The following is a 26488-nucleotide window of genomic DNA, read 5'->3' on the forward strand; positions in this document are numbered from 1 at the left end:
ATATATATACATACTTATATATTTTTTCTGCCTCTTCTCCAAAGTTAAAATGACATGAAAGATAAATATTGTGAATCGATTCAGGATATCCTTGCCTCCAAGACAGACACACACCTACAGATACAGAACTTCAGAAAGTGGTGAAAAAGATGGGATGAGGGTGTTTGAAGTGAGAGGAAGCGGAAGGGAATTAATGGCAACCTGCCTTTTATTGTAACACGTTTTAAAAGAGTGTGTTCATGAGAAATAGAATAGATGGTCAACTCTTCTATCTTTCATGGTCGTTTTGACTTTGGAGAATAGCCAGATATCTAACAGTGCCAGATCTGGTGAATAAAATAAAGGAGAATGCACCACAATTTTTTTGATGAGCCTGCCCTTCTGTGAACGGCACTTAGCAGAAACATTGCTTCAGAAAATGGCAAGAATGATGGGATAGGTGAGTTTAAAGAGGGGAGGGAGAGGCATTTGGAGGGAGAAGACATTCAGTGTATATTTCTAGTGCATCTCATGCTTTTTTTCCACTACAGAAAACTATTCTTCATGCCTAGTAAGCTGATTCAGGCAAAAGTGATTTCACTTTTAAAATTCACACATAGAAAAAAAAATAAATTCACACATAGATACCAGACACTGGGATTATTTTTATAATTACTGCATATTAGGAAAGACCTCTGTTTTAATAATATTATTTCATATTATTTATTACAGGAGAAAATGCTAGACATTGATAGCAATTGCCTGAAAAAAGAACTTAACTTTTTTAGGAGACATTCATGTGCTGACAAAAAGGTAATAATGATAATAATTATGTGGGGTTTGTCTCTCAAAAATCATAGGAAGTTCTATTTTTTGTGTTTCTGGTAGACAGTTACATTAATTATGTCTATAACATTCCTTTATTCTAAACCACACAATTCCTATTGATCTATTAAATTATATTTTGCCTTTTATTCTTTTCTTTTATAAATAGTTTTATCCTTGGTAAATAACTTTATTTTTCTGTTGTAACATCATCTAGAAAATACTAGGACTGCTCCCTTCAAAATCACGTGACTTTTTCTAAAATTTGGTATCCAGGAAAAGACTTATTAGGAATTGCTCACAAACACATAAATCATGATATAATTTAGTTATAGAAATCTTGAAGAATATTTTCAACATTTCTTTAATTTAAACTGATATCCTTTCTAGTTGACATAATATTACAGTTTATAAAATCTCCACAATTTATTTCTGGATAATTGCTTTTTGCCATTAGATAGTTTTTCAAACTCATAATAGCAAAATTAATTCATGGAATCTCATTATAATTATAAACTCTTTATTTTTAATTGCTTACTTTCAATATATAAAAAGCTTACATTTTAGGTGAACTGGCCCTTTATTTTCTTAGTACCAACTATTCATCCCTGGCTCTAAAGGATCTAGAATAATATATGTAAGCAAAACACACATACCTTTCATCATTACTGCTTCCAGAAGCCTTCTCCTTTGGTTATCCTGTTTTATATTGAATAAACTTATAATGTGTTCACCTATTAAAGATAAGATCACATATACATAATAGAAAACAGACGCGTTAAAACTCAGATAATCATTAAACCAAGCTTTAGGCACTTCAAGCTGTTGCCTAGGAGCTAAACAGTTTCAATCCTATTACTTGTCAGTCACGTGATTAACAGGAATCCAGAGCTGGAAAGGAGGCCCAGCATTACTTAGCAATACAGTTCTGGCTTTAGGATCCTTAAGAAAACTGTATTTCTCAATATTCTATTTGAACAACAGCTCTTCTCTCTTTTTCCTATAATAGGAAGCTGCTTTTCTAAATCGTGCTGCTTACAAATTGGAGCAATTTGTTAAAATGAATATCACTACGGATTTTGAGCTACATTTATTAAAAGTTTCACAGGCCACATTCAAACTGATAAACTGCACCAAGGTAAGCTGGGAATTTACTTTGAACAAAATCATAAACTAGTGCTGTGCTAGGATACTATCATTCTCTGATGTTCATATCTATTACTATAGAATTCTAAGTTTTGCGATCACTTAAGGTTGAGACACACTTACAGTAGAATATAGTCTCTACTTGCAAAGTATATATTCACCCCTTGTGTAAGGGAAACAGTCTGTGAAAGGGAGCAAAATATAAATGAATACATCATTGCCATATTTACAAAGAAGCTAGGGTGATACACTGTAGGGAAAATAGTGAGTTTTCACCTTGTAACTTACTTTAATCCATATTATATTCACATTATACACATCCTGGTCAACAAAACAGGAAGCTAAATATATTTAATAACTATCTTTATATGTTAAACCCAGATATATTCTATCAGTTTTCCTTGTTTTAATACTTATGATACTAATAGTGTAAGTTTTCCTTACTTTTCTACTGAAAGTTATGAATGAAAAACAACAAATCAAAATTTGGGTTGCATCCTGTCTTGATGTTAGGCAATTTTTTCATCTGCAAATTGGAGAAAAACAGAATCTTCACTGTAGGATGATGCTAAAAGGATTTAATGGCATAATTTGCATTATGTGCTTAGTACTAAAAGGTTTTTGATGCTTAAATAATGTTTACGACTCTTGCTATTATTTCCCTCCTCAGGGATTTTACCAGCTGACACACAAAGTCAAAAGGTTTCTTAAGGTTCTTTGCATTAAAAAAAATGTATGCTATAAAAAATAATTGTACTTTGCTTCACCTGAGTACTAGTAGTTTCCAACAAAATGCAAAATGGGAAGATTATCTGTGGGCCCTACTGACTGATGAAAATAGAGATTTTATAACTTGAACAGCTTTATTCATTGTTGCGTTATCTACTCAATGAAGGCCAGTCTCTTCTTGGTGTCCTGGATTTGTCAAGCTTATTTACAATTTTGTGCCTTTTTGTTAGTTTTTGGGAAAAATAGACATATTTGTTAATTTTTTAAGAAATAAAAACCCAAATGAGTACCTGATGTAGCATACTGTAAAAAATGTGCATGATATATAATAGTATGTAAATAGTCTATTATGTATATTGATATATGATTAGGAACTATTACAAAAATTATACAGATGTACATATTTATGAATTTATCAGGCAGACTTAATTGAATCTGATTAAACTTTAACAAGTGCATTAAATAGAGTGGGACATTAAAAATGGGTACATTGATTCATGAGCATGTTTGGGTTCTTCTTTTACATTTCTATTATTATGATTATGTTGTTTTTGTTTGACTAGTAGATAAAAGGAGACATGAAAATTCCTTTATTCTTCTTAGAGGAAAGGGTGAGTTTGCATACCCTGAGAGTCAGGAAACCTTATGAATTCCACCAGTAGTAGATAATCTGTAAAGAATGAAATGGATTCATGAGGTAGGAGCAATATAAATGCCTCAGAAAGTTTTGACTAAGAGAATTCAGAAAGTTTAGAAAGGAGAGATAGCATCTATGTCCCCAGGGCTGCAGAGGTAAAATCAAGACTTTCTATTTGTTTGTTTGTTTGTTTACATCTATGTAGTTATACTTCAGTATTCGTGGCAGATTAATTTGGGAATCTCACCCCACAAACCAAGAACTGTGGATTTTCAAGTTCCTATACAACGATGCAGCATACATCCTATACACCTGTTCCCACATACCTCAAATCATCTCTAGTTTACTCTTAATACCTAATAGTTTGCAAATGCTATGCATTTGTATTAATGTATTTTTATGGAATAATGACAAGAAAAATATTTATGCATAGATAGTACAAGTGCATTTTTCCTGAATAGTTTCAATTTGTTGTGAGATGTATCTGGGGATGTGGAAACTACAGATATGAAGGTCAATTGTGTTTCTCCTGGTCAAGCACATCTACTAAGAAGTAAATATCAGTTTGTACTTTTAAAAAAATTCCTCAAACTGTAACTGCAAAGAGTATGAAAAATTTCATTCATATTTGAAATCTCATCCTTGATATTAAATACATATTTTATGTTGCTAAATATACAGTTAAGAGAGATCTGAATTTATGACAATTAAAAATCGGGATGAACTTAAGGTTTAGGCATTATATTTATTTGACATGTGACATTGGTGCTTGTTTATACCTTTTTTTTTTTTTTTTGTACCCGGTATCGAACTCGGGTCCTTGAGTTTGCAAGACAGGCAGCGGAACCACTGAGTAAAATCCCCGATCCTTATTGATACTTTTTGAAGCACAGTTTCCTCGTGTGTAAAATGAAGTGAAATCAAGTTCATAGGATTATTAAACAGATAAAATAAAGTAGTTTATGTGAAGTATTGAGCACAATAGTTCATGTAGAAATGCCCCAAAATGGTCAATTAATGAAGAATTACTAAATGAAGAATTACTCTATTCTGTCAGAGTATTCAGAAGAACATAATACTTTATGTAGAGTGGATCCCTTACATGTCGGCTTCATGTATTGTACCTCTTTTTTCACTGTTTAAATGTTGTACAGGTACCCCCTTTCAAAATTCTCATCAGATGCTAAGAACCAGTTTATAAGCAAACATTTACCATACTCTGGTAAGGTTAGATTTTGGGGGTGCAGTTTAGTGTACAAGTTCAATGAGGTATATATTTATTATCTTTGCCAAAATAATCTGAGCATTTTCAATGTTAATTATTCTTTCCACTAAAATATATTTTTACATGTAAAAGAAGCGATTGAGTAACCTACAGATATCTCAAATATCTTTTGTGAGGTGGGGGGTCCCACTATTTGTACAGGTTAATCCTCAAAACATGTGCTACCATATTCAGCTCACAGGTATCTCTTTTGTGAAAGTTTAAACAGTATTTTATGGCAATTGTTGCAGTATAAAAATGTCCCCATCTTAGAACATATAAATTTGAATTTTGTACATGTCAGTTATCACAAGTATACTTAGAAATCACAGCTTTTTAAAAGTCATGCAAGAGTCTCCTTTATTACATCAAATTTTCAGTGTAACCGAACATGCTAAAAATATAGAATATTTTAAACATTATTATAAAAGTATAAAATTATAACTTTTTAATCTATCTCTCCAGGAAGAAAGTATTTCAAAGGAAACGAAAAAGAATGACCGGTGTTTCCTAAAAACACTAATACAAAAGATAAAAACTTGTTGGAATAAAATTTTGAGAGGGCAATAAAGGACACTGGAAAATATGAGTGGAATACATGAACTGTGGTTGCAACCTCCAGCAGTCTTAGCGGCTTATGCAATTTGGGGGAGTAGAAAGCTTCCTAGAAGTTACTGAAGGCAACCTGGTAAAAATAATGAGAACAACTGAGAAACTGACATTATAGTACTAGAAGACTGACATAAACAACGGAAACTGAACACTGCAGTCAACAAACTATTTCCTAGGTATGTGGACAAATACCAATCAGTATTGTCTATACTGATTTTGTAAGAAAATCCACATAAAGTTTCGTGTGCAATAAAGCTTGGAAAACCTGTTTAAATATTTCAGAAGACATCAAATCTATGCAGTATATAAAGGAAATAAGGGTTAAATTAGCATCATTTTATTATCAGAAGAATTGTATGTTCCACCATGCATCAGTGTACCACATTAAGCATAAAGATTGTCATCATCTGCACTAGAGATGTTTTAGGATTAACAGTGATGGAATAATGCTCATGAGAACAAGAGAAGTATATACTTTAAAGAAGTAGCAACATAAAGAAGCCAAAAATACTTCGGAGAGACATTAAGAAATGTATTTAAATGTGACTGTATATAGCACAGTACCCGTAATAAATGGTATAGCAAATATTTTTAAATGAAAATAATGGATCATTTCAGAAGGTAAAAATTCACTTAGTCTAGGAATGCTAAGCCTTAGTACTAAGTTACTTTTATCATTTATGTATAATAAAAGTTGTCTCAATTTGGGAGTTTAGTTTTCAATTTGGGAGGTATATTTTGAAAAGAATAATATATGTTAGCTTTTTAATTAATGGATTGTGTATATTTAATTTTGAAACCATACTATATCTGTCTATAAAAATATTTTCATACAGTACTACCAGTGTTTACTTTGAGTAACATTTCTCCTTTGATGATAAATGACCTCTGTATTAACACTGTCAGATTAATTTAATCCCAAGAGAGTTTTCAATACTGCAGCCAATGCTTTAACATGGTTCAAACACCATGTTCACTGAATAGATGAGCTTTAATCCCTTATTACTGAGACTAAATATAAGCCCAGGGTCCCAAAAAGGTATGAGTAGGAACACTACTTTGACTTTCAATTCTAGCCTTTTAAAAGAAACTTTTGCATATACCTTTTTAGACCCTGATTAGAAAGGACTGCAAATGAATTTTATTCAATTATAAAGGGAATTAAAAACACTATCCTAGGAAGCCAAAGCTTTAAAACAACTCCCAGCTTCTATTTTGCTGAGTTTGTATCCTTCATGCCTTTCCACAGCGTCACTGCATCTGTTTATGTACTGACTGGCTGTATTTAATTTACAAAATGTGCTCCAGTGATAGCCTAAACTTTTGAAAGCGGCACTTTCCTCTCCCTTTTTACTTTCCTCAACCCATATGGAGTTTCATCCCCAATGTCGCGACAGTGAGCAGAATTATGCATTCCTTTGAGTAGAACTTACTGACCTGCACCATTAACAGGGCTTTGAGTCAGGTATTTTTTTTAATCACTTTTTACTCCAGAAAAGGGACTTGACTAAACTTATTAGAAGCAAACAATTCTTCACTGTGTAGTTTTCTTCAGATGGTCTTTCTATGTAGGCTATGTCTTCATCATAAAACATAGTCAATGATGATATTAATTTATCTGTATAAACTGGTGCTTTTGGTAAGCCATCAGCTAGAGAAACAAGGAAACTTAAAGATATCTAAACATAAACTCTTAAACTTGAAAGCTTTACATAAACTTTCTCTGCAGTGCTGAAAAAAATCTCCTAGCTTGTGGAAAAATAAGGGGTAATATTTTTTAAATCCTTATTAGAATGATTGGATTTTTTCCCCCTTGGTTTTCATCATCTGTTAATAATAGAGTTGAATTTTTTACAAAATTCCTATTCAACAAACTCAAAAAGCTGTATTGTACGCTAAAGGCTTAGAAAAATTATCTACACATTTATGTTTGTATTTCCCTTATTATTTCTTGGCCAGGTAAAGGAAGGGAGGCTGATTAATCATTTTGGTTATTATATTTTTATTATTTCTTTTACCTCAATTATAGAGATTTGTCATAATGAACATTTTCCTTCAAAATACATTAAATCAGCATTTCTAAAGTTTTTCCTGTGAAATTCTTATCAATACATAAATACACAAAATAGATGGGAGGATTCAGAATGGTAAGACATAATTTTCTCTTGGAGGTTCACAATTCATGTAAGTCTATAAACGGTTAATGTAGTCTATTAGTGACGTTCTCATTGCAGGACGTGATATCGATACCCACAGTTTAAAGGGAGAGAGGTTTAATTTGACTAACAGTCTACAGTGATTTAGTCCACAGCCTGCTGGCTCAAAAGAAAAAACATCATGGTGGAAGGGTGTAGTGGAACCAACTTGCTTCGTTCGTGATAGCAGGGAAGCAGAACGGGGAAGACTGTCATGAGAGAAAGGGCCAGGTACCAGGTGTAATAATCAAAGTCATGCTTTCAGGACCACTGGCTTGTCCTTTGAAAAGATTAATAAAATGAATATGATTTTAGCCAGTATTAAGAAAAAAGACAACACAGATTACTAATATCAGAAATCAATGAGGGGACATCACCGAGAGAACATCGGAAGGTTCCATGGACATTAAAAGGATAATGAAGAAATAATGAAAATTTCTACATATACAAATTTGAAAATTTAGATGAAATAAAGCAACTATTTAAGAGACATAATCTGTACAATTTGAATATAAATCAATAATATTATAGAAATAGAATGTACTAACCCTAGATGGGCTCATTACTAATTTCTATTTAAGAAAAAAATTCTACCAAAACTAAAACATCTTTCAGAAGACAGAAGCAGAAGGAATATTTTCTAACTCATTTCATAAGGCTAGAATATCCTAATATTAAAGCCCAAGATGTTACAAGAAAACTACAGGCTAGCATCTGTCATGATGAGCCTATACACAAAAATCCCCAACAAGATATTAGCAAATCCAAGAGTGCATAAAACACTGTTAGTCATCTTTCCCATTTCTGCACACAAAAACAGATTCCCATTAATTTAAAAGCATCAGAAAGATTTAATGGGCCCAAGTTTTCATTCTTTGACTGGCTGCAAGCCAAACACATCAGAAGGGAAGGGCATAGAGAAACAAAGCTGACCAGTTCGTGTCAACTGGAAGCAGACGAAGAACAGTGCCAGAGAGGAATAGGTAAGGGACAAAATACACTCAAGGTCATGCCTCCAAGAGCCATCCAGACCTTTGGAGAAGCTTGACATACTAATTTGCTAGGTTTTTCTTACTGGAATGAAGGTGATATATCAGGATTAATGGCACAATGTACCCCTTGTCGACTTCATATCCAAACAAATCTCATTAAACTATACTTAATGTCCAAGTAAAACTATAGCAACTATAGTAAACATAATACAACTATCCTGCCTACAAATGGAAACAGTGATACTTTTCCCAAGTCTCAACAATTCCAGCATTTTTCAAGTCAGTCTATTCTGAAATATTCAAGGCAATCTCTTAGCTGTTAACCCATGTAATAATAATAATAAAAAAAATCACAAGGTACAATGACACAGGGTAAACAATTCCATTACAAAAGGGAGAAATGGGGGAATAGAAAAGAATCAGAACAAATAAAGACAGGAAGCAATCATGGCAAATATTAAGTCCTATAGCTCCATATCTGGCATATGGGATACACAATGGTGCGATGTAACTTTAGAGGCTATAGGTGGCCCTACCGTTAAGGCCTTGCTGGTTACAGTACATAATGCCTGGCATCTCTCTTGGTCATACTCCACTTAGTCTGTGGTTTTCATAGGCAGATGCCCCATATTGGTGGTTTTGCCAAATTTGGGGGGTTTCTACTGCACTTTGGTTTCATTCCTACACCTTCATGAACTGCTGTCTCAGGGACTCCTTGCCTCAGTTCCCAGGCCATTTGAGATCCAACCCACAACTCTTGCAGTCTGCGTGCTGTTAAAGTTAGCATAATGTGGATGATGCCAGGCTCCCTTGGACCTTGGCTGTAGTAGCCCCTGCGTACCTGGATGGTTACACAGAGTGAAGTGAAACCCAGAACAAATTCTCTAGGAGACTCTTCTCAAGCCAAGATGCTGGGAGTGCCTTTCATTGATGAAAGTTTTACACTTTTGCTCCCTTGAACTTATAATGTGTGGGGTTTACTAATTTTTGAAACGCTCTCAAAGCACCTTTATTTGTCTCCCATAAAAAGTACTTGGTTTCTTTTTAATGGTGCTAATTTCTTCAGCAACACTTCTTTTGGCCGTAACTTCACAAGTAGTTTCTTGTAGGTTAAAATTTAAGCTTTTAAATTTTTTTCTACTCTATTTTTTGCCTCTGATTCTCACTAAAAATCTGGCTAAAAGCAGCCAAGAGCACCCATGTCACAGACTGAATGTTTGGTTGTCTTGCAACGGTCCCCGTCAGATGAATTAGTACACTGTTTTTATCTCAATTTCCTGCAAAATCTCAGGGCACAGGCAAAATGTAGACAAATTTTTTGCCAGAGTGCAAGACACGTGGCCTCTAGTCCAATTGATAATAAGTCCTTATTCCCAAATGAAACCTGCTGAATCTGGTCTTTATTATCTATATTCCTATCAGTATTTAGTCTTCTAATCCTGAAGAAACACCCATCAGGCTCTGCTTAAGGATTTTAAAATTTCTCTACCCTGTTTCTTTAAATCTTCCCAAACTCCTTCTACAAGCGAGCTTGAAATGTTTCTAAATCCCATGGTCAGGTACAGTCAGAGCAATGACCTTCTTCATTACAATTTTCTGCATTAGAGATATTCTCATTGCTGGACACAACACTCAACACTCACAGCTTAAAGGAGGAGAGGCTTCATTTGTCTCATATTCTAAAGGGATTCAGTCCATGATCAATCAGCTCTCAGGTAGACACATGGTGGTAGAATGAGACGGAGCAAAGTTGCTTAGTTCGTGGTGGCTGGGAAGCACAGTGGAGGAGCAGTGGCAGAAAGGAATGGGAGAGGGGCCGTATAAACAACGGTAACCAGAACTGCACCTCCGCGATGCACCCAGACATAACCAGAAATGTGCTTTCCTAATATCTTAAGGCATGTATTAAGCCTATCAAGTTGACACAGTTATTATTAACTGTCACGGGTAGCATTTCCAAACATACTTGAGTAATGCTTTTATATAAAACCTGCTGATGTAACAAAAGCACAACTAATAGACTGTTAAAATAACAGCAAGGGAAATACCGGCTTATATTAGAGTTCCTTCAAGTACACTGAAGGAAATTCTCTTCGGGTTTAAGATAATGATCGTGTTTTTTTTTAAATTGATACACAAAGAACTTATGTACTTCTGAGGTGCCATATGTTTTAATATATAATATTCTTAACAGGTAAACATATCTATTTCCTCAAATATTTATCATTTATTTGGGGTGAAAATTCTTTATTTTTTTTAATTGTGCATAATTATTTTCTATACTTATAATGCTGTGGAAAGGAACATTATAATTTATTTCTCCTGTAACTTATTACCTGCTGACCAACCTCTCTCCATCCTGATAATTCTCATAAAGCTGAACGATGGTAAACCTGAATTAGAAGAGTTTATTTACTAGTAGGTCATATTTTCATTGATAGCCAGCCAGTTTAAGGACAGTTCAGTGTGGTGGCAGACACCTGGGATTCTAGCTACTCTGGAAGGTGAGAAAGAAGGACTGCTTGAGCCTAGGAGTGTCTGCTTATTCTAGAGTAACTGGAAGTGATGTGATGATTTCAGCTGTTTTGTGCTAGAAAATTTTAACCACATACATACAAAAATTTGTCCAAAATGGATCTCAAATAGGAAGTGGTAAATTTTAATTAAGTTGGGCATTGAAAGATGAAGAAATGGGGGAGAAAAAAATATACATACTAGTCAGTGAAGAATGGATAGGTGAACTAACAGAATAATAGAGGGAGTTCTAAACCACATGGAATTTGTATCAAACTCCTTTCATCTGACAACTTGGAGGGATTATCTGTCCCTTGCACATAAAAGTCCTATTGATATTAACATGTATTTATTAGTGAAGAATGAAAAGCAAGCACATTTATGAACACTGTGTACTACATTAGGGAAGAAGTCATGTCTTTATCTCCCTAACAAGACAAAATGATTGAGTCAAGGAAGAGCTCAATTTCTAATGAGCCAACAACATACACAGTATTTTCAAATGTGATATCCATAAACATGACAAATGACCATTCGATACTAACAAAATCTAGGCTTAGAATGCAAAACAAGTCAAGATAATTTTTCATTAGTACCTATTAGTTGGGCAGTGTTTAATTTCTAATACACTTCAGTGTTTCTACTTAAACAAGGTATATGAGCCAATGGCTGACATTGCAAGAGTAAGAGTACTACTCAGTCATAAAGAATGAGAAATTAGAGACATTTACATTGAAGTGATATCAAGTGAAATAAATGGGACATGTGTAAATAACAAATAGTTTCTCTGGTATGAGAAACTATTTGTGTAAATCAGGATCAAAAGAAATAACAGATAATGTGAAATAGGAAGAAAAGGTTGGAAGGGGAAGAGGAAGTTGGAGGTGTTGGGGAAAGGAAAGAAGGGAATAGAATTAATGAGAAAAAGGAGAAAATGGAAAAAAAGTCTTTGTAAGTAGAGAGGGGTGGAAGGGATGAAGAGAGGGCAGGGGAATGGAGAAAAATGAGAACCAAGATATGCTCTGTAAAAGTACAAATTTCCAATGATGAATGTCATTATATTGTACACCTAAAATGTACCAATAAAATAAATAAATAACAACAAAAATCAATCTTCCTATGATACAAAGGAAAAAGCCAAACAGTATTTAAAGGGACACAAGAATATTCCTGTGCTTCAGAGAAGTATAACAGAAGCAGTTCAAATTGTTAAGATCCAAGGAACTTTACCACATACATTCTTTCTAGTGCCACTTGCTTTTTCTCTATCGAAAAGCAATGCAAGTCTTGCTGGTATTCTACCAGTTTTCCTCCTAAGCACTGGAAAATGAAAATATGAAGGTAGAACAGTCATCTGCGATAACTTGTGGTGGTTAGGAAGCTCCTACTTTAACATTTTTGCAGCTTTCAAGATAAAGAAAAGTTCTAACAAGTCATTTTTATCATAAGTTGTTACTGTTTGCATATTAGCCTTTCCAAATAAATATTATCAATATCAGGGCAGGGACTGAATCACAAATCTATTCTCTTCATCTCCAGTATTCATTCATAGAACGAAGTTCATATAAAGTATATTTTTAAAGAAGAAAGGTTTAGTTTTGTGCATCTTACACTATTATTTGGCCTAACCACTTGTTTACTGGCACCTATTTAAATAATGGTACATGCATATTTAGACAACATTAACTTAGCCTACATGACAGGAGGAAAAAGAAGTTTGTCTTAAAAAAGAATATAACTGGGCCAAGAATTTAGCTCAGTGCCTCACAAGTGCAAGGTCCCAAGTTCAATCCCCAGTATAAATAAATAAATAAATAAATAAATAAATAAATAAATAAGGGCCAGGGATTTAGTTCAGTGGTTCCGCCACCTGTCTTGCAAGAGTGAGGACCCAAGTTCGATACCTGGTACCCCCCCAAAAAAAGAATATAATCGACTGAATTGATATACAATTAAAATGAGAAATTAAACCAGTATTAAAAGTACTTGGGAATGTACCTAAGTGATATCCAAGGTTCATGATTATGCTAAAAATATTAAGCATAAATACTAAATATTTCCCTTACTAACATGCTGGTGACAAAAATAAGTTGAACTAATTTTTAAGATACTAACATAATTACTAAGATTGTAATAAAACATAACTTTACAAACATCTGCAATTTTTTATTGTTTTATACACACACACACACACACACATATACATATAATATACACATATATAGCTGGGTATGGTGGCACACATCTGCAATCCCAGCATTCTGGAAGGATGGAAAATTTGAGCCCAGCATGGGTAACGTAGACACTATCTCAGAAAATGGCTGGGGATTAAGCTTAGTGTGAAAGTTTTGCGTATAATCACAAGTCACACACACACACACACACACACACACACACACACACACACACAAACTATATTGTAAACTGAAGGATAGAATGTTAAATTACCCAAAAGCGCTCTCTAGCGGCATAAAAAGGAATTCACAGAATCGCTAAGCAAAATTGGAAATGGGTGTCTTGAAAAATACTGACTTGCCTAAATGAAAGTAAAATCAAACGCAGCTATCAATAACTTTGATTAATAATTCTACACTGCTATATTCACTAATATAGTTAGTCGGAAAAATAAACCCATCTTAATACTAAAAGTATATTTAACACCTAAAATTTATTATACATCCAATGCAAATAACCCAAGAGATCGTCAGGCTCCTATCTATGTATTTCTACTATTGTATCTTTATTCCCAGGCTTTTACTTCCAGTGAAAGCATTCACTTACAGAAAAGGAAAAGTGAGTACCAATTAAATTAAACATGTCTAATTTAACCACATTTTCATTTGAAAGAACTTTCTAAATTGTAAGTATGACCTGTGATTAAATATTTACTGTGTAGTACTTAACTAGAAATACCCAAACTTCCTAACATCACTGTTTTCAATTCATATATTTTACTGGGTAAATGTTTTCTTTCCTTAAGAATTTGTAACAAAAGCATTAAAAATATTTTGAAGCCATAAAACCTTCAATCCAATAAAATAGCATTTTTAAATCTGTGGCATTTATAAAATAGAAAGTCTACTCTCTCATCTTAAAAGTTTGTATATCTGAATTTAAATATTTTAATTATTTTCAGTATGTTCCTACCTTTCTGTTTGTCTAAAGACAAAACATGGATAAAAAACTAGCCTTTTTGCACTTCATGTCTTTATTGAATTGGTTCAAAATGAAGACATAAAAAACATACAATGAACAGGAAATAGTAGTCACAATAATCTTTTTCAAGCTAACTTCCAGAATAACATATAAGTGATTATTTACATTTTTAACTTAAGCTTACAGTAATCTTTCATTCTATCATACTGGCAAATACTTGTGCAAATAAATAAAAATAAAATAAATGATGCATAGTATGATTGTTTAACACTATTGCACAACAAACCAATGTGAGACTAAAATATGCAAGTAATATAAAATACACTTAAATATGTTGTCACAACATGTTTCATAAGTCAAGTTTCACCTACTTACTGTTTATAATTATCTCTGGGCTCTGGAGTTGGATGATTGCTTACCAACTCATTTCCATAGAGTACCTTATAATATTTACTTACTACTGAAAAATTCAGTGAGAAACAAAGACTTGCCAATTTATTTAATTTAAACTCACCTTTTCCTTGAGAAAAAAAGATATGTGGTCTTGGAAACATATTTGAAAGAAAATAGTGTTCATTCCTAGAAAAACACAATTCTAAATTCTTCATATGGTTCATAACAATTAGAGATTAGAAGTTACTGAAATGGAAATCTAGTAGGTGCATTAGTTTTCTAAATTCAGTACAGGTTGAGTTGATGGACTTTTTAAATACTGTACAAGTTAACTGGGGGAAAAAAACTAGTAAAAAAAATCAGGAAAGGAACTATAAGGTTAAGTAAAACTAACAATTCCTCTTATCACTAAGTTTATAATACCTTCCTGATCTAAAAATAAAACAAAAACTCAATTTCAGACAAATGAAATTCTAAGCCATAAAATTTGACACTGATCCTTATAGTTGATCAAAATTATAAACCAAAAGACAGAAAATACTAAATAAAAGATTTATACTAAGATCAGGCTGACTTCGATTTGATTGAACATAGTTAGTAAGGAGTTAGTGAATATGGCTGGATAAGCTATGAAAGAAAGCTACTTATATTAAACTGTAAGTGACAATGATCAAAAGTTCTATTTTAGTCAAAAGAAATTATAAATTTTTGTGAATTTTTAGTTATATAAGTAAACTATGCATTCAATTAATACATTCTCAGTGGTTCTTATTGTGATAAATGGATTTTCAACATTAAGCAGTAAAGTATGAAAAACGAGTAGGAAGTTAGATATTCTCTTAACCTACTCATATCTACATCTAAATATACCATAAAGAACTTAAATTCAAATACTTTTTACCTGCATACTCAGCAGTAATAATTACCACAATTATATTTATTAACGTGAGGTGGTTTGTTTTAAAATGCCTTTTTTATAAATTCAGCTACACAGAAATAAAAATATGTTTAAATGTGTAAGGTTTTACAGAGAAATTTCTGCATCTTGATAGGTGAAGTAGCGCATACCTATAATGCTAGATCCCAGGGAGGCTGAGAAGGAAGGATTACAAGGAGACCAGCCTGGGCAACTTAGCAAGACTCAGTCTCAGAATAAAATGAAAAGGGATGGGGGATGTAGCTCAGTGGCAGAGCACTTACCTAGAATTGTCGAGACCCCCCCCCAATCTTTTGTAAGTCTTAATTAATTGCATCTTAAAATACTGCAAAGATGCAGCAAATTGGAAAAATTAAAACTATTCTTCAGACAAGTTATGGAAAAAAAAGAAAGTAAAAATAAGGAACACAAATGAAGTAGAATGTATGTTCAACTAATGTACACACATGTGTAAAAAACCAGGTATGATAATTTACATTTATATGTTTAGTCTTGTGTTTCTGGAAAGGAAATTGAGTAATTACATTTTCACAGAATATGTAAGGCTCCTTCCATTATATAATCTATTTAATTAGGGACAACAAACACCTTGGGGATTTTTTCCCCCCTTCTCTTTTTTTGTAACAGAGAGTTAGCTGTTGAAGAGTTCAACCGGAAAAATGACTTCACATCAACTGAAAAAAACTAAAACCTCTTCAATTACAAAATTCCAAGTGTCCTATCAGCTATGATACTCTGATCCTAGGCACAAACAACAGCAATGTTTAATATGATATTTTGTTCAAACTTGTGATTATCCTAAAGCTTGAACAGCTAAGCACTAGAGTGTTTCTGAAGGTACACTGAATATGTTTTAACAGAAGAATATCTAAGTTAAGGACTCCACTGGAAATTATTTTCTGACAAGTGAGTATTTCCTAAAATGGCACAGCTTGGGCTCTCGGGTATTTATTATATACACTACATATACACATATATACAAACACATTACTCAACTGAAGTATTATGCTCCAAAAATTATGAAAGCAGTGTTTTGAATAGTTTAAGCACAAGATAACTACGGGAAGTATTTAAACTATCCAAGAAGCAATAATCATAAAACTCTGAACCTGACTCTTTTTAAGATTCTGTTCACAGAATCATTCTTCGAATGCCACATTCACAGCAAAACTTTGCCCATTCTACAGGGTATTTTGTCCCACACTCGTGACAGAATTTTGGTAAGTGTCCAGACGAGTTTCCTTCTATGCCTTTAATGTTTCCACCATTAAGTGCAGATGCATAGTCCCCATCTGGCCTGAAGACATGGAAAAGGAAATAGAAACATAAAATTCACATCAATAGTTATTAACCCATAACTTTTGAGTAACAGGATACATGATTAAAAACTAGCTTAATCTCAGTTTTAATATTCCTCTAGTTCAAATACAAAAGAATCACCATTATTAAGTGTCTTAATTTCAAGTGTTTTCTTTAACATTATCTTTGTTAGGAACAAAGATTAGGAATACTGATCAGGACCAAATTCAGCTAATCTTTCTGTTTTATGTTAGGTATTTACTACACAATAAAAAAAGGAAGAAAATTTATAATGTCTTTTCTGCAAAACTGTTCATTAAGAGCAAACTAGGATACAGACCTGAGGAAAGATGAAAGTCCTTAGGTTCCAGGTAACCCTCTTTGGCTATAAGAACTATGTGTGCTGTCTCCAATATTTATTTTATTAACTCTGATCTAATTATTCAATAATATTATTATGATATAATAAAAATTCAGGCTCCTAGACATGCCCCACTAGGGTGCACCTTATATTAATAAAACATAATGAAGGTAAAACAGATGCTAAAAAACTATAAAAAGAAATATGTGGTATAATCAAAAGTGAATGCTTAAATTTTTTTATAGTTTTTGAGTAAAAAGGCACACTACCATATATGCCTCTCAAAAAACTACCCCTCACTTAGAACACACCTCATGACTACCTCAATGTCCTTAATTAATTCAAAATGTTTACCTTTCTTGTCATTCTGACTTTGGGGAAAAGCCAGAAGTCACATGATACAACCCAGTGAATAAGGTCAATGAGGACACAACACTTTGGCAGAAGCTGCTCCACATGTTCTGAACCAATTTAAGACATCAAGTCAGCCACGACAGCACAACTAAAGAAATGAAAAACGACTTCCAGAACTGCCTCAAAAAGTGGCAAGAATGATTGAAGAAACAGGTTTGAAGTGAAGTGAGGGCAGTACTTTGACGGGGTTTAATGGTGGTATATCTTTTACTGTAATAATGTTTTACATTTTCAAACATTTAGCATATTTTTAAATTACACCTCATACATCATAACAACAGTTTAGAGCAAAAATCTCTGAGCTCCTAAGTGTTTCATCACAGCAATCAGACAATGAAGAAAATCAGAATCTACTGGAAAAACAACTATTCTGTTTTTATAAGAACATCATTACATTCCCTCCTGGCATGTGTTCTTCTAAGAACATGTAATTTACTTTAAAATCGCCATAAGGAAAACTCTTAACTCACCGGATTATAAGTACACTGCTGAAAATAATCTTTTCACAGGAATTGTTATTGAAGAACTCTAAGTGTTCTCCCATTTGGGTCCTTGCTTCATATAAACAGGTTAAAATCAGTAGACAAAGTGATTTTAGTGGCTTTTAGAGCAACTATACATCTAAAAGGTCCACAGATGAAAATGAAGCAAATCTAGCATTTTATACGTTTGAGTATATCTTATTCTCCCACAATTTTTGAGCAGTACAGGAGGTTGGAGAATTACTCGTCTTTTGTGTTGAGAGTAAGTTTATACCATTAGTATATTCCCTTTTAACCACAAAGAAAATACTAATAAAGGACATAATATTGGTCAAAGAAGAAAGCCAAGGGAAGATAAGCCAACTTTATTATTAGTGAAATATTTAAGAATTATATCAGAATATGAAAGATCACTCAAATACTGAAGTACGCACCTTTAAGGGAATCAATGCACACAGTGGTAGCTCAGTTCATGAACTTAAGTCTTTCCACCAATCTGGTATCAATGTTAGTACATATTTATCACAATAACACAATTTCAACTTAACTAGGTATTGCTAAATTTCTCTAGGAAAAATATTAAAGAAAGCTATTAAGATTTTAAAACAAAACATACCTGAATCTGTCATGTCTGTTAGCATATTTATACTCACAGCGTAGCGTCTGAGGTTTCTCAGTGACATGATTTCTAACACAGTATGTACTGTTTACAGAGATTTTTAATTTCCGCCTAGCCTTATATGAATGAAAGGGTAAATCTGTAGAGTTGATATATATATTTTTCTCTTTATGAGGCTGAACATCATTTCATGTTTCTTTAGTATTTATATTTCTTCCATGGTGAATTAATTGCCTGTCCCTCAACTGCACCAAATCCCAGAGCTACTATATGGGTTCATTTTAAAATTTTTATATGTAGATTCACTTATACTGGGCAGTAATTTGTTGCCGTCTGTATATAGTAATATATATACTGTATATACTATTATATATATAATAGGATATAATTATATCCTCTTATAATCTGTCATGTTATTTCACTTTACTCAAAGTTTTTTAGCGCTTTTTCTTTTCAATATGATCAAATATATCAAACTTTTGCTGTACAATTAGTGCTTTCTAAATTAGTCTCACGACTTGCTAACTAAAATGATAAAAAATTACCTACATTTTCTTCTAAAATATTAACAGCTTTCATTTCCATATTTAAGGCTTTATTTGTAACTGGTAGGTTTTTTTTTTTTTTTTTCCAGTGATCAACGCCAGTGCCCTGCACATGCTAGGCAAACATTCTATCAGTGAGCTACATACCCGGCTCTACTCTTTACTGCCTGATATGAAGGGATTATAGTTTCATAAAATTTCTTTTGTTTGGTTTTCTGAGACTGACCTAGAATTCACTATGTAGCCCAGGCTGGTCTCGAACTCACAGCGACCCTCCTGCCTCAGCGTCCTGAGTGCTGGGATTATAGATGTGCACCACCATGCTGGGTTTATAAAATTTCAATTATAAAGTTTCAATTATAAAAGTTTTCAATGTATGCACACCTATTTGTTCCAGCACGTCCCACTTCTGAAATCTACATTGCTCCCTCTGAAATATAACAGAGTCATTTTTGGAACTGCAATCTTTTTCTACACTCCATGATCATTTGTTTGTTTGTCTACCCTTGAATTAATATAAAACTATCTTAACTACTATAACTTCATACACTGTATACTTTTTAATGCATCCTGTCTAACATCAGGCTTCTGTTCTTCTCACACATTTGAAATCTATTTGTCAAGATTTGTGAATTTTGTTTCAAAATTGTACTGTATTTATTTTTAATTTATTTTATGGGGATATTTAAGGTATAGAATGTAGTGACATTCATCATTGGGAATTTGCACCTTTACATGATCCATCTTGGTTCTTATTTTTTCCCCATTAGCCTGCCCTCCTTTCAACCCCTCCACCTCCCTAATTACAAAGACTTTGTTTCTATTTTTATTTTTCTCATGTTAAATTATACTGTATTTATATATTAATTAGGGGAGAATATAGATAGCTTAGCTGGACAGATTTACAATATTAAAGATTTTCTTTTAAGAAAATGATAAAGCATTTTATGTACATTTTCTTTATTGTATTTGAAACTTTAAAATTTTTCTCCATCAAAATGAAGGTTCTTGCACTTTTAAACTGATTCCTTTGTAACTTAAATATGTGTGTGTTCATGTACAGGGAATTTCTAAATAGTGCATTTTCTATTTGTTGCTCAGGCAGACTATACTAGCTTTTAATATATTGATCTCATATTCAGAAAATTTACTGAGACTTCATTATTACTCAATAATTTGCCTTTTAGGGGTGTTGACATATATATGTGTATATATAAAATCATATTTTCTGTAAATAACAATTTTCCATATATTTCCTTCATGTTTAGGTGTTTTTAGTGGAAGGGTTTCAAGGTTATATGGTCCGTCATTTTTACAGGAAAGGAAATCTCTGACATTTCTTCATCTGTTCTAATTACAGAATGTTGGGGGAAGTGAAATAAGCAAGGCTCTGGGCTCTCCATTTTGTATCAATAGTTAAAAGATGAACAAATGTTAAAAAATTATTTGTTAATGCGATTTTGCTCCTGACTTTTACTTCATTTGTCTCTTGCTTACTGCTTTGGAAAGATAAGACAAGATGTTATTTAAACATCTGACTGTATATGTGCATATATACTTATTAACTTTCCCATTTTCTTAAGAAAATATTAATCCTGCACTCAGCCTTCATTCAAAATAACATGGCTCCACATATGTACAACACAGTAAACTGTACTTTAGACCGCTAAGAAATATATGCTTATTTATATTTAATATGTAGCAAACCCTTAGTACCAACAAAGAGTATTTATTTTAGTCTAGTTGGAAAGACAGCAATTTAACTAATCCTCTAAGGTCCTCATCTTATTACCTAGCATCACTCTTAAAGCTTTTTATATGGCAGAGGCATAGATGTCACTCTCCAAACCAAAGAAATCAAAGTGTCTGGAAAAGCTCTGACCATGTTTCATTTTAGAAAGTTCCAGAAATGATTCTCATGGGCAACTAGGACGGAGAGTATTTTAAATTATTAAAAAACTAACCCTGGATAAAATCAGAATAACAGATACCTGAATATGTTACATAACTATAACAAAAATAGACAATGTATATATACACATAATACTCATCACTGTTTTTTACTGTACCATAGAATGTTATTGACCTACACTGAAGAAACACTCAGAAAACAACCTATGAAATTCATTTCCACATTTGCAGTAGGGACATTAACAAGCTATGTACTGTGTCACCTAGTATTCTCCTTAGAACCCATGGAAGCACTTTTAAGGTCTTAGGACTAACTATAGTTTTTCAGAGAAACTGATCTGTTTCTAGTTTTTAGAATTCTGAATAATATACTGTGCCTATCTTCTCCTGTGGTTCTGGCAGTGAAAAAGTTTAGATCATACTTTGTGGCCCTGGGCTAAACTGAGTACAAGGTCTCATAACACATATTTTATAGATTAACTTTACTCCCATTGTATCTTTTAATTCTAAACTTTGTTTTCTTCCAATTCTTGGTCCATTAAATAAAAACAGTGAATCTCACTATACTTCATGGATTTATGTGCCTTACATTAAAACTCTCTGGAACAAGGTAACATATTTATAAAAATAACCATCCATAATTCAGGGGAATTATAGATTTAAAAGCGGAGAATGTCAGAATTATGTATCATGATGGATTAGAAAACCTCAAGGGATAGGTTTAAATCTTTCTAAAATGCTAAAAATTATAATGGCAGTGATTCAGTGGATTGATCATCTCACTTGCAGAAGTAAAATATCCACGTTACATTTAAACTTAAGGTATAAATATCCATATAAACTTAGTATAACTAAAACTGTTTTTGAGCGTGTGCAATAATATTGATAACTACATAGTAAATATTCAGAGTCACTTAAAACCCTATTAAATCACAGAATGAGGGAAAATCAGATTATCTATAGTTTGTTACCTAATTTTGTATACGAGAGACTCAGAAAGCTACATATATTCAGCTTTATTTTAGTTATTAGAATAGTATAGCTAGTCTAGCCTAGCATAACTCAGCATAGCATACCTAGCTATGTAGCTCTCAGTATGTGTTTTTCTTTTGCTTATAAATACACCTGCCGCAGAATTTCTTGCCAAACTGGGTGGTGTAGAATTTCGAGGTTTGATGTTAGTTCTAGAAGAGAGAAAGAAGTAACATGATGAAAAAATATTGAATTATAAACATTGTTTTTTTTTTTAAATTACGTATATGCATGATTAAGAGGCAAGAGATGTTTGAAAGATTAAATTTCAAATAATTACTTCAAGTCTGAAAAGAAGCAGTAGTTAATACTATGAATAAAGTATTTTGCATTAACCAACACAATCGTGTTATATAAAAATCAATTCAGATATTTACATATGTTTTATATGAAACTTATAAGTAATAATTCTGAAAGGCTTCAAAAGTCTAAATTTATAGTTCCCTCAAAAACCAGATGTCTTCTATCAAATGTCTATGAATTAACTATTGAGTAATATATTTAAATTCTTTTAATTGTCCTAAACACATGAGATGTGGTTAAAAAATAGCTAACCAGTTTAAAGGATAATATTCAACTTATGAAAGTTCTTTGAAAAAGTAATTAATGAGTTAATACAGTTGACCCTTTAAATATTTAATTTCACCAACTGCAAGGCTATCTGGTATCTGGTTGGATCATCAATGAATTCCATTCTAAAACTTTAGAAATCATAGAAAATTAGATGATGATATAACACTAAAAGATAGGCCTCAAGATTCATGTAAATACATCTAGATTCAAATTCCCACTGCTACTATCTACCTCTATGATAGGTGTCCACCTGAGTCTGAGTTCTCTTGCTGAACAAATGATCTCTTTATCTTATCCAAAAGTTATGAAATAAATTTACATTAATATTTAGCACTGCTGCTGCTAGTGCTATTAGTACTGTTATGACTACTAGTATTACTATAAGTTAGTTTCATAAGTTTACTGTATACCAAATACATTTCTATTGTTTTGCATGTGTAAACTTAATTTTAATTATTATATGAAATATGTATGTATTAATAATTCCATTTAACAGTTGAGGCAAATGAGATGAAACTTACCCAACCTGACAGAGCTAGTATGTTGCAAAGGCAGGGTTCAGATGTTTACTAAAGCATCATTCCCTCCCTTTCTTTAAAGAGTTAGTTAAATCTTTTCATTTCATATATAAACAATGTTGCATTATATAAACAGGTAGAATGCTGTTTCAAAAAGCTTTAAATTAGAAGTTCTTAAGTTTTGGCCAAAGTTCCTCTTACTCTACTTACATGGTAATGAGAGGCTCTCCTGAAATTGTAAATAACTACTTCTAATATACTTGTAAACAACTATTTTTCAAATGTCTGCTACATGTCAAATATGAAGCCAGGTACCACATTTACATTATTTGTTTCATAAATCAGGAGATAATATTCCTATTTCAAAAGTAAAGACTCCTTTTCTGTCCTTTTATTTATTTTATTTTTTTTAATTTTTTAAGACAGGGTCTTGCTATGCTGCCCAGCATGGTCTTGAATTTGTGAGCTCAAAAGTATTCCTCCCAACTGGGCCTTCCAAGTAGCTGGAACTACAGGAACACACTTCCATGCCCAGTTTGAAGAAGCTCAAGTTCAGAGATATTATTTAAATTGAAATGCTACCATGTGACAGATTAGTACTCAACTGTGAATTTCTGTGAGCTATACTATAAATCTCACACACATCATGCTACACTAACAATCACAAAATGAATGTTTTGAGTAGTTACTTCAACAATCAAAGAATTACTTTACAACATGGATCAGATACCCTGGCCTTTTTCAAGTGATCACTCCATGTCTGTTTCTGAAATTTATTCTACTCTGCTGTCCTACACCCCTTCTAGGGATGTTGAAGAACTACTACAGAGCTTTCTAGGAATTCAATATCTTTCAAAAAAATCATCACCAACAAATACATTTAAAAAGGAAGAAAAATTTTTCAGGCTCTGGAGGAAGGCTTGTTAGAAATCCTATCACCTTTATATACTACTTGTGCTAAAGAAATACGTATGACACAAACATATCCATGAATATACCTAGATAATCTCACCATGTCAATAATTTAAGGTTGCTTGAAATATTTACATTTAGAGGAAAATTTAAGAGATTATCAACAGCAGTTATGATATTAAATACCTATCAATTATTTTTAGTAATATTTTCTAAGAAGCAGAATTGTAATTGTTTTGATCAATATTTAAACCATGTTCCCCTAGTTTCATACAGTCAGACATTTTCCTTCCTAGTCAGAGTATGCAGAGTATTATCCTTTTTCTGTATCTGGAATTTGCTTGCTGCAACTCAGACAAATAATAAACCATGATTTAATAGTGGAACTAATACTTTATCTTACTGCTAGTCAGTTTTTCTTTGAGATCTGCTTAGGAGGGTAGAGACAGCAGTAGTAGTATACAGACAAATGCTTTAAGACAGAAAAATCTGCCTTCTAGGATTACTTAATAAAAAAATAACCCATATCTGCTGCTAATATTTTAAAGACTTTCCTCATTTTTATTATCATATAGTTCCATATATAAATAAGCAGAATGTTTTAGTAGCATTTTTAAATTATGTTAATTCTGTTTAACATATTTTTCAACATTAATAAATTAATATATTAGACTTATTTCATCATTTAATGAGGGTGAGACTTGGAGCTTAAACACACATTAGAAAACCTTGTAGATTCACACTGTAGAGTTTCAAAAATGACTGTAATTACTACACTTATCCCCAGTCAGCTATGCCAGAACACAGGAGAAGGTCTAGTGGTGTCATACCCCTTTTCTTGTTTTAGGTTGATTTTATACCCATTGAACAAAAAGGCTAAGGTTTGATTGAAAGTTTTCTGTGTTTTTTTCTAGCTGTAATAATTCATCATGTACTTGCCTAATAATTTAGTAATATTAAATGTTATACATGACACAATTTTCCCCCATGCTCTTCTTTGTAAAATTGCTTTTACAAACAAAAAAGCTGACCTAAAACAACTGTAAAAGGTGACTGCTATTAAATAATCTAAAAATTAGGACAATGGAATAAAATATATGATCTAAAAGCAGTGGTTCTTACAAACATTAAACAATAAAAATGTTTTAAATTGTGAAATGGGAAGAAAAGAGCTAAAGGTGTAGGGAAAGTGGGAAGGGTAGGGGAAAAGTAATAAGGGAAAAAATATGAGAAAATGAAAAAAATGGAAATAAAGTGTTTGTAAATGGGAAGGGGAGGAGGGAGTAAAGGGAGAGCAGGGACAAGGGGAAAAAATGAGAACCAAGACCTGTCATGTAAAGGTGTAAGATCCCAGTAACGAATGTAACTCTACTGTATACCTAAAATATACCAATAAACTCAATAAAAGAAAAAAAATGTTTTAAGATTTAAAAAGATACGTAGCAATTTCCAGTTTAAAACTATCAAGTTAAAACTATTTTTACGTATAAAGTAAAACAGTTTTCTATAATATAAAGCCTCAAGATAACAGACGAAAAAGGTTAGCCAAACTGAATTACAAAGACTTACTTGTAAATGGGTAATAACTCATGTCTTTTGAAGGCACTGTCTGATTTTGTATCACTGTCATATAACCTTTGCACATGTCTTCCAGTTCGAAGTGGAGGGCCTAATTTGTCCATCTTACTATTAAAATATATAAAGATGTACCCATAAGGAGATCGCTACTGTTTTTTCCTTAATTTTAAAGAAAAAAGATAATTCTATTTCCTAAGAAATCCATCCCATTTCTTAATTATCTGACTGCAAGGTGAGAACAAATATCAGAAAGAGTTCCCAAGAGAATTCATACAATGTTCATTATTAAACTCTTGACTATGCAGGTCACTTTGCCAGTTTTGATGCACATCCAGACAAATGCTGAACTCATACACAGCAGGGAAATAGAATCAGTCAGGAAAGCCAACATTGGTTTAAAAAGGAAATCATGAACTGCAAGTTGTTATTCACAAATAATCTAACTTTTCCTCTTCCCTAAACTGATTGAACCTTTTCTCTATTATTTTATTGTATAACTTCCCTTGTATTTTACAATTACAAATATAAAATAAGAACTGAATATTTACATATTAATCAGACCTGAATTTCTAAAAAAGGTGTTTATTTCTGAAATGTGGGGAAATAAACAGAGATGGCAATTCTAAAATTCATCTGTAAAATGTTAAATAACCACACAATGCGAAATTTTTTTTAACCCAAAAGTATTCAGTATCTCCACCTAGAGGACAACAGGACAAACTGCAGGTTTGCAGAACAACAGTTTTACATAAACCAAAGAACTGAATTAATTATATATCCTATTACCAACCAATATTTATTCATAGTCTGGACAAAGAAAATTTAATTAGCAATTAGAAAAACTATCTTAAATGATTATAATATA

At 32.5% G+C, this 26488-nt stretch overlaps 2 protein-coding genes and 1 long non-coding RNA gene across 6 annotated transcripts in view; 1 reads left to right on the forward strand and 2 right to left on the reverse strand.

Annotated features, from left to right (window-relative positions):
* LOC104853356 overlaps positions 1–1825 on the reverse strand; it is a 77766-nt gene extending 75941 nt beyond the window's left edge. Inside the window, exon 1 of the long non-coding RNA XR_777765.3 lies at positions 1461–1825. This is a non-coding gene — a long non-coding RNA (uncharacterized LOC104853356). The remainder of the gene's footprint in view (positions 1–1460) is intronic.
* The window catches only part of Il7 (interleukin 7), a 33933-nt gene extending 28149 nt beyond the window's left edge, over positions 1–5784 (forward strand). For all 3 annotated transcript variants that reach the window (XM_010611271.3, XM_033760466.1, XM_019205590.2), the window contains 3 exons: positions 712–792; positions 1814–1942; positions 5046–5784. In XM_010611271.3, the coding sequence (XP_010609573.1) occupies positions 712–792; positions 1814–1942; positions 5046–5150 (315 nt within the window). In that variant the 3' untranslated portion in view covers positions 5151–5784. The remainder of the gene's footprint in view (positions 1–711; positions 793–1813; positions 1943–5045) is intronic.
* An 8324-nt stretch (positions 5785–14108) lies between these two features.
* The window catches only part of Zc2hc1a (zinc finger C2HC-type containing 1A), a 48336-nt gene continuing 35956 nt past the window's right edge, over positions 14109–26488 (reverse strand). Inside the window, exons 8-10 of one of the 2 annotated variants that reach the window (XM_033760461.1) lie at positions 25615–25731; positions 22087–22194; positions 14109–16676 (exon numbers count right to left, since the gene is read on the reverse strand). In XM_033760461.1, the coding sequence (XP_033616352.1) occupies positions 16511–16676; positions 22087–22194; positions 25615–25731 (391 nt within the window). In that variant the 3' untranslated portion in view covers positions 14109–16510. The remainder of the gene's footprint in view (positions 16677–22086; positions 22195–25614; positions 25732–26488) is intronic. The other variant, XM_010611272.3, reaches the window with a different exon arrangement.

Source organism: Fukomys damarensis, unplaced genomic scaffold, assembly GCF_012274545.1.
Source record: "Fukomys damarensis isolate Sample0158 unplaced genomic scaffold, DMR_v1.0_HiC HiC_scaffold_5, whole genome shotgun sequence".
NCBI lineage: Eukaryota > Metazoa > Chordata > Mammalia > Rodentia > Bathyergidae > Fukomys > Fukomys damarensis.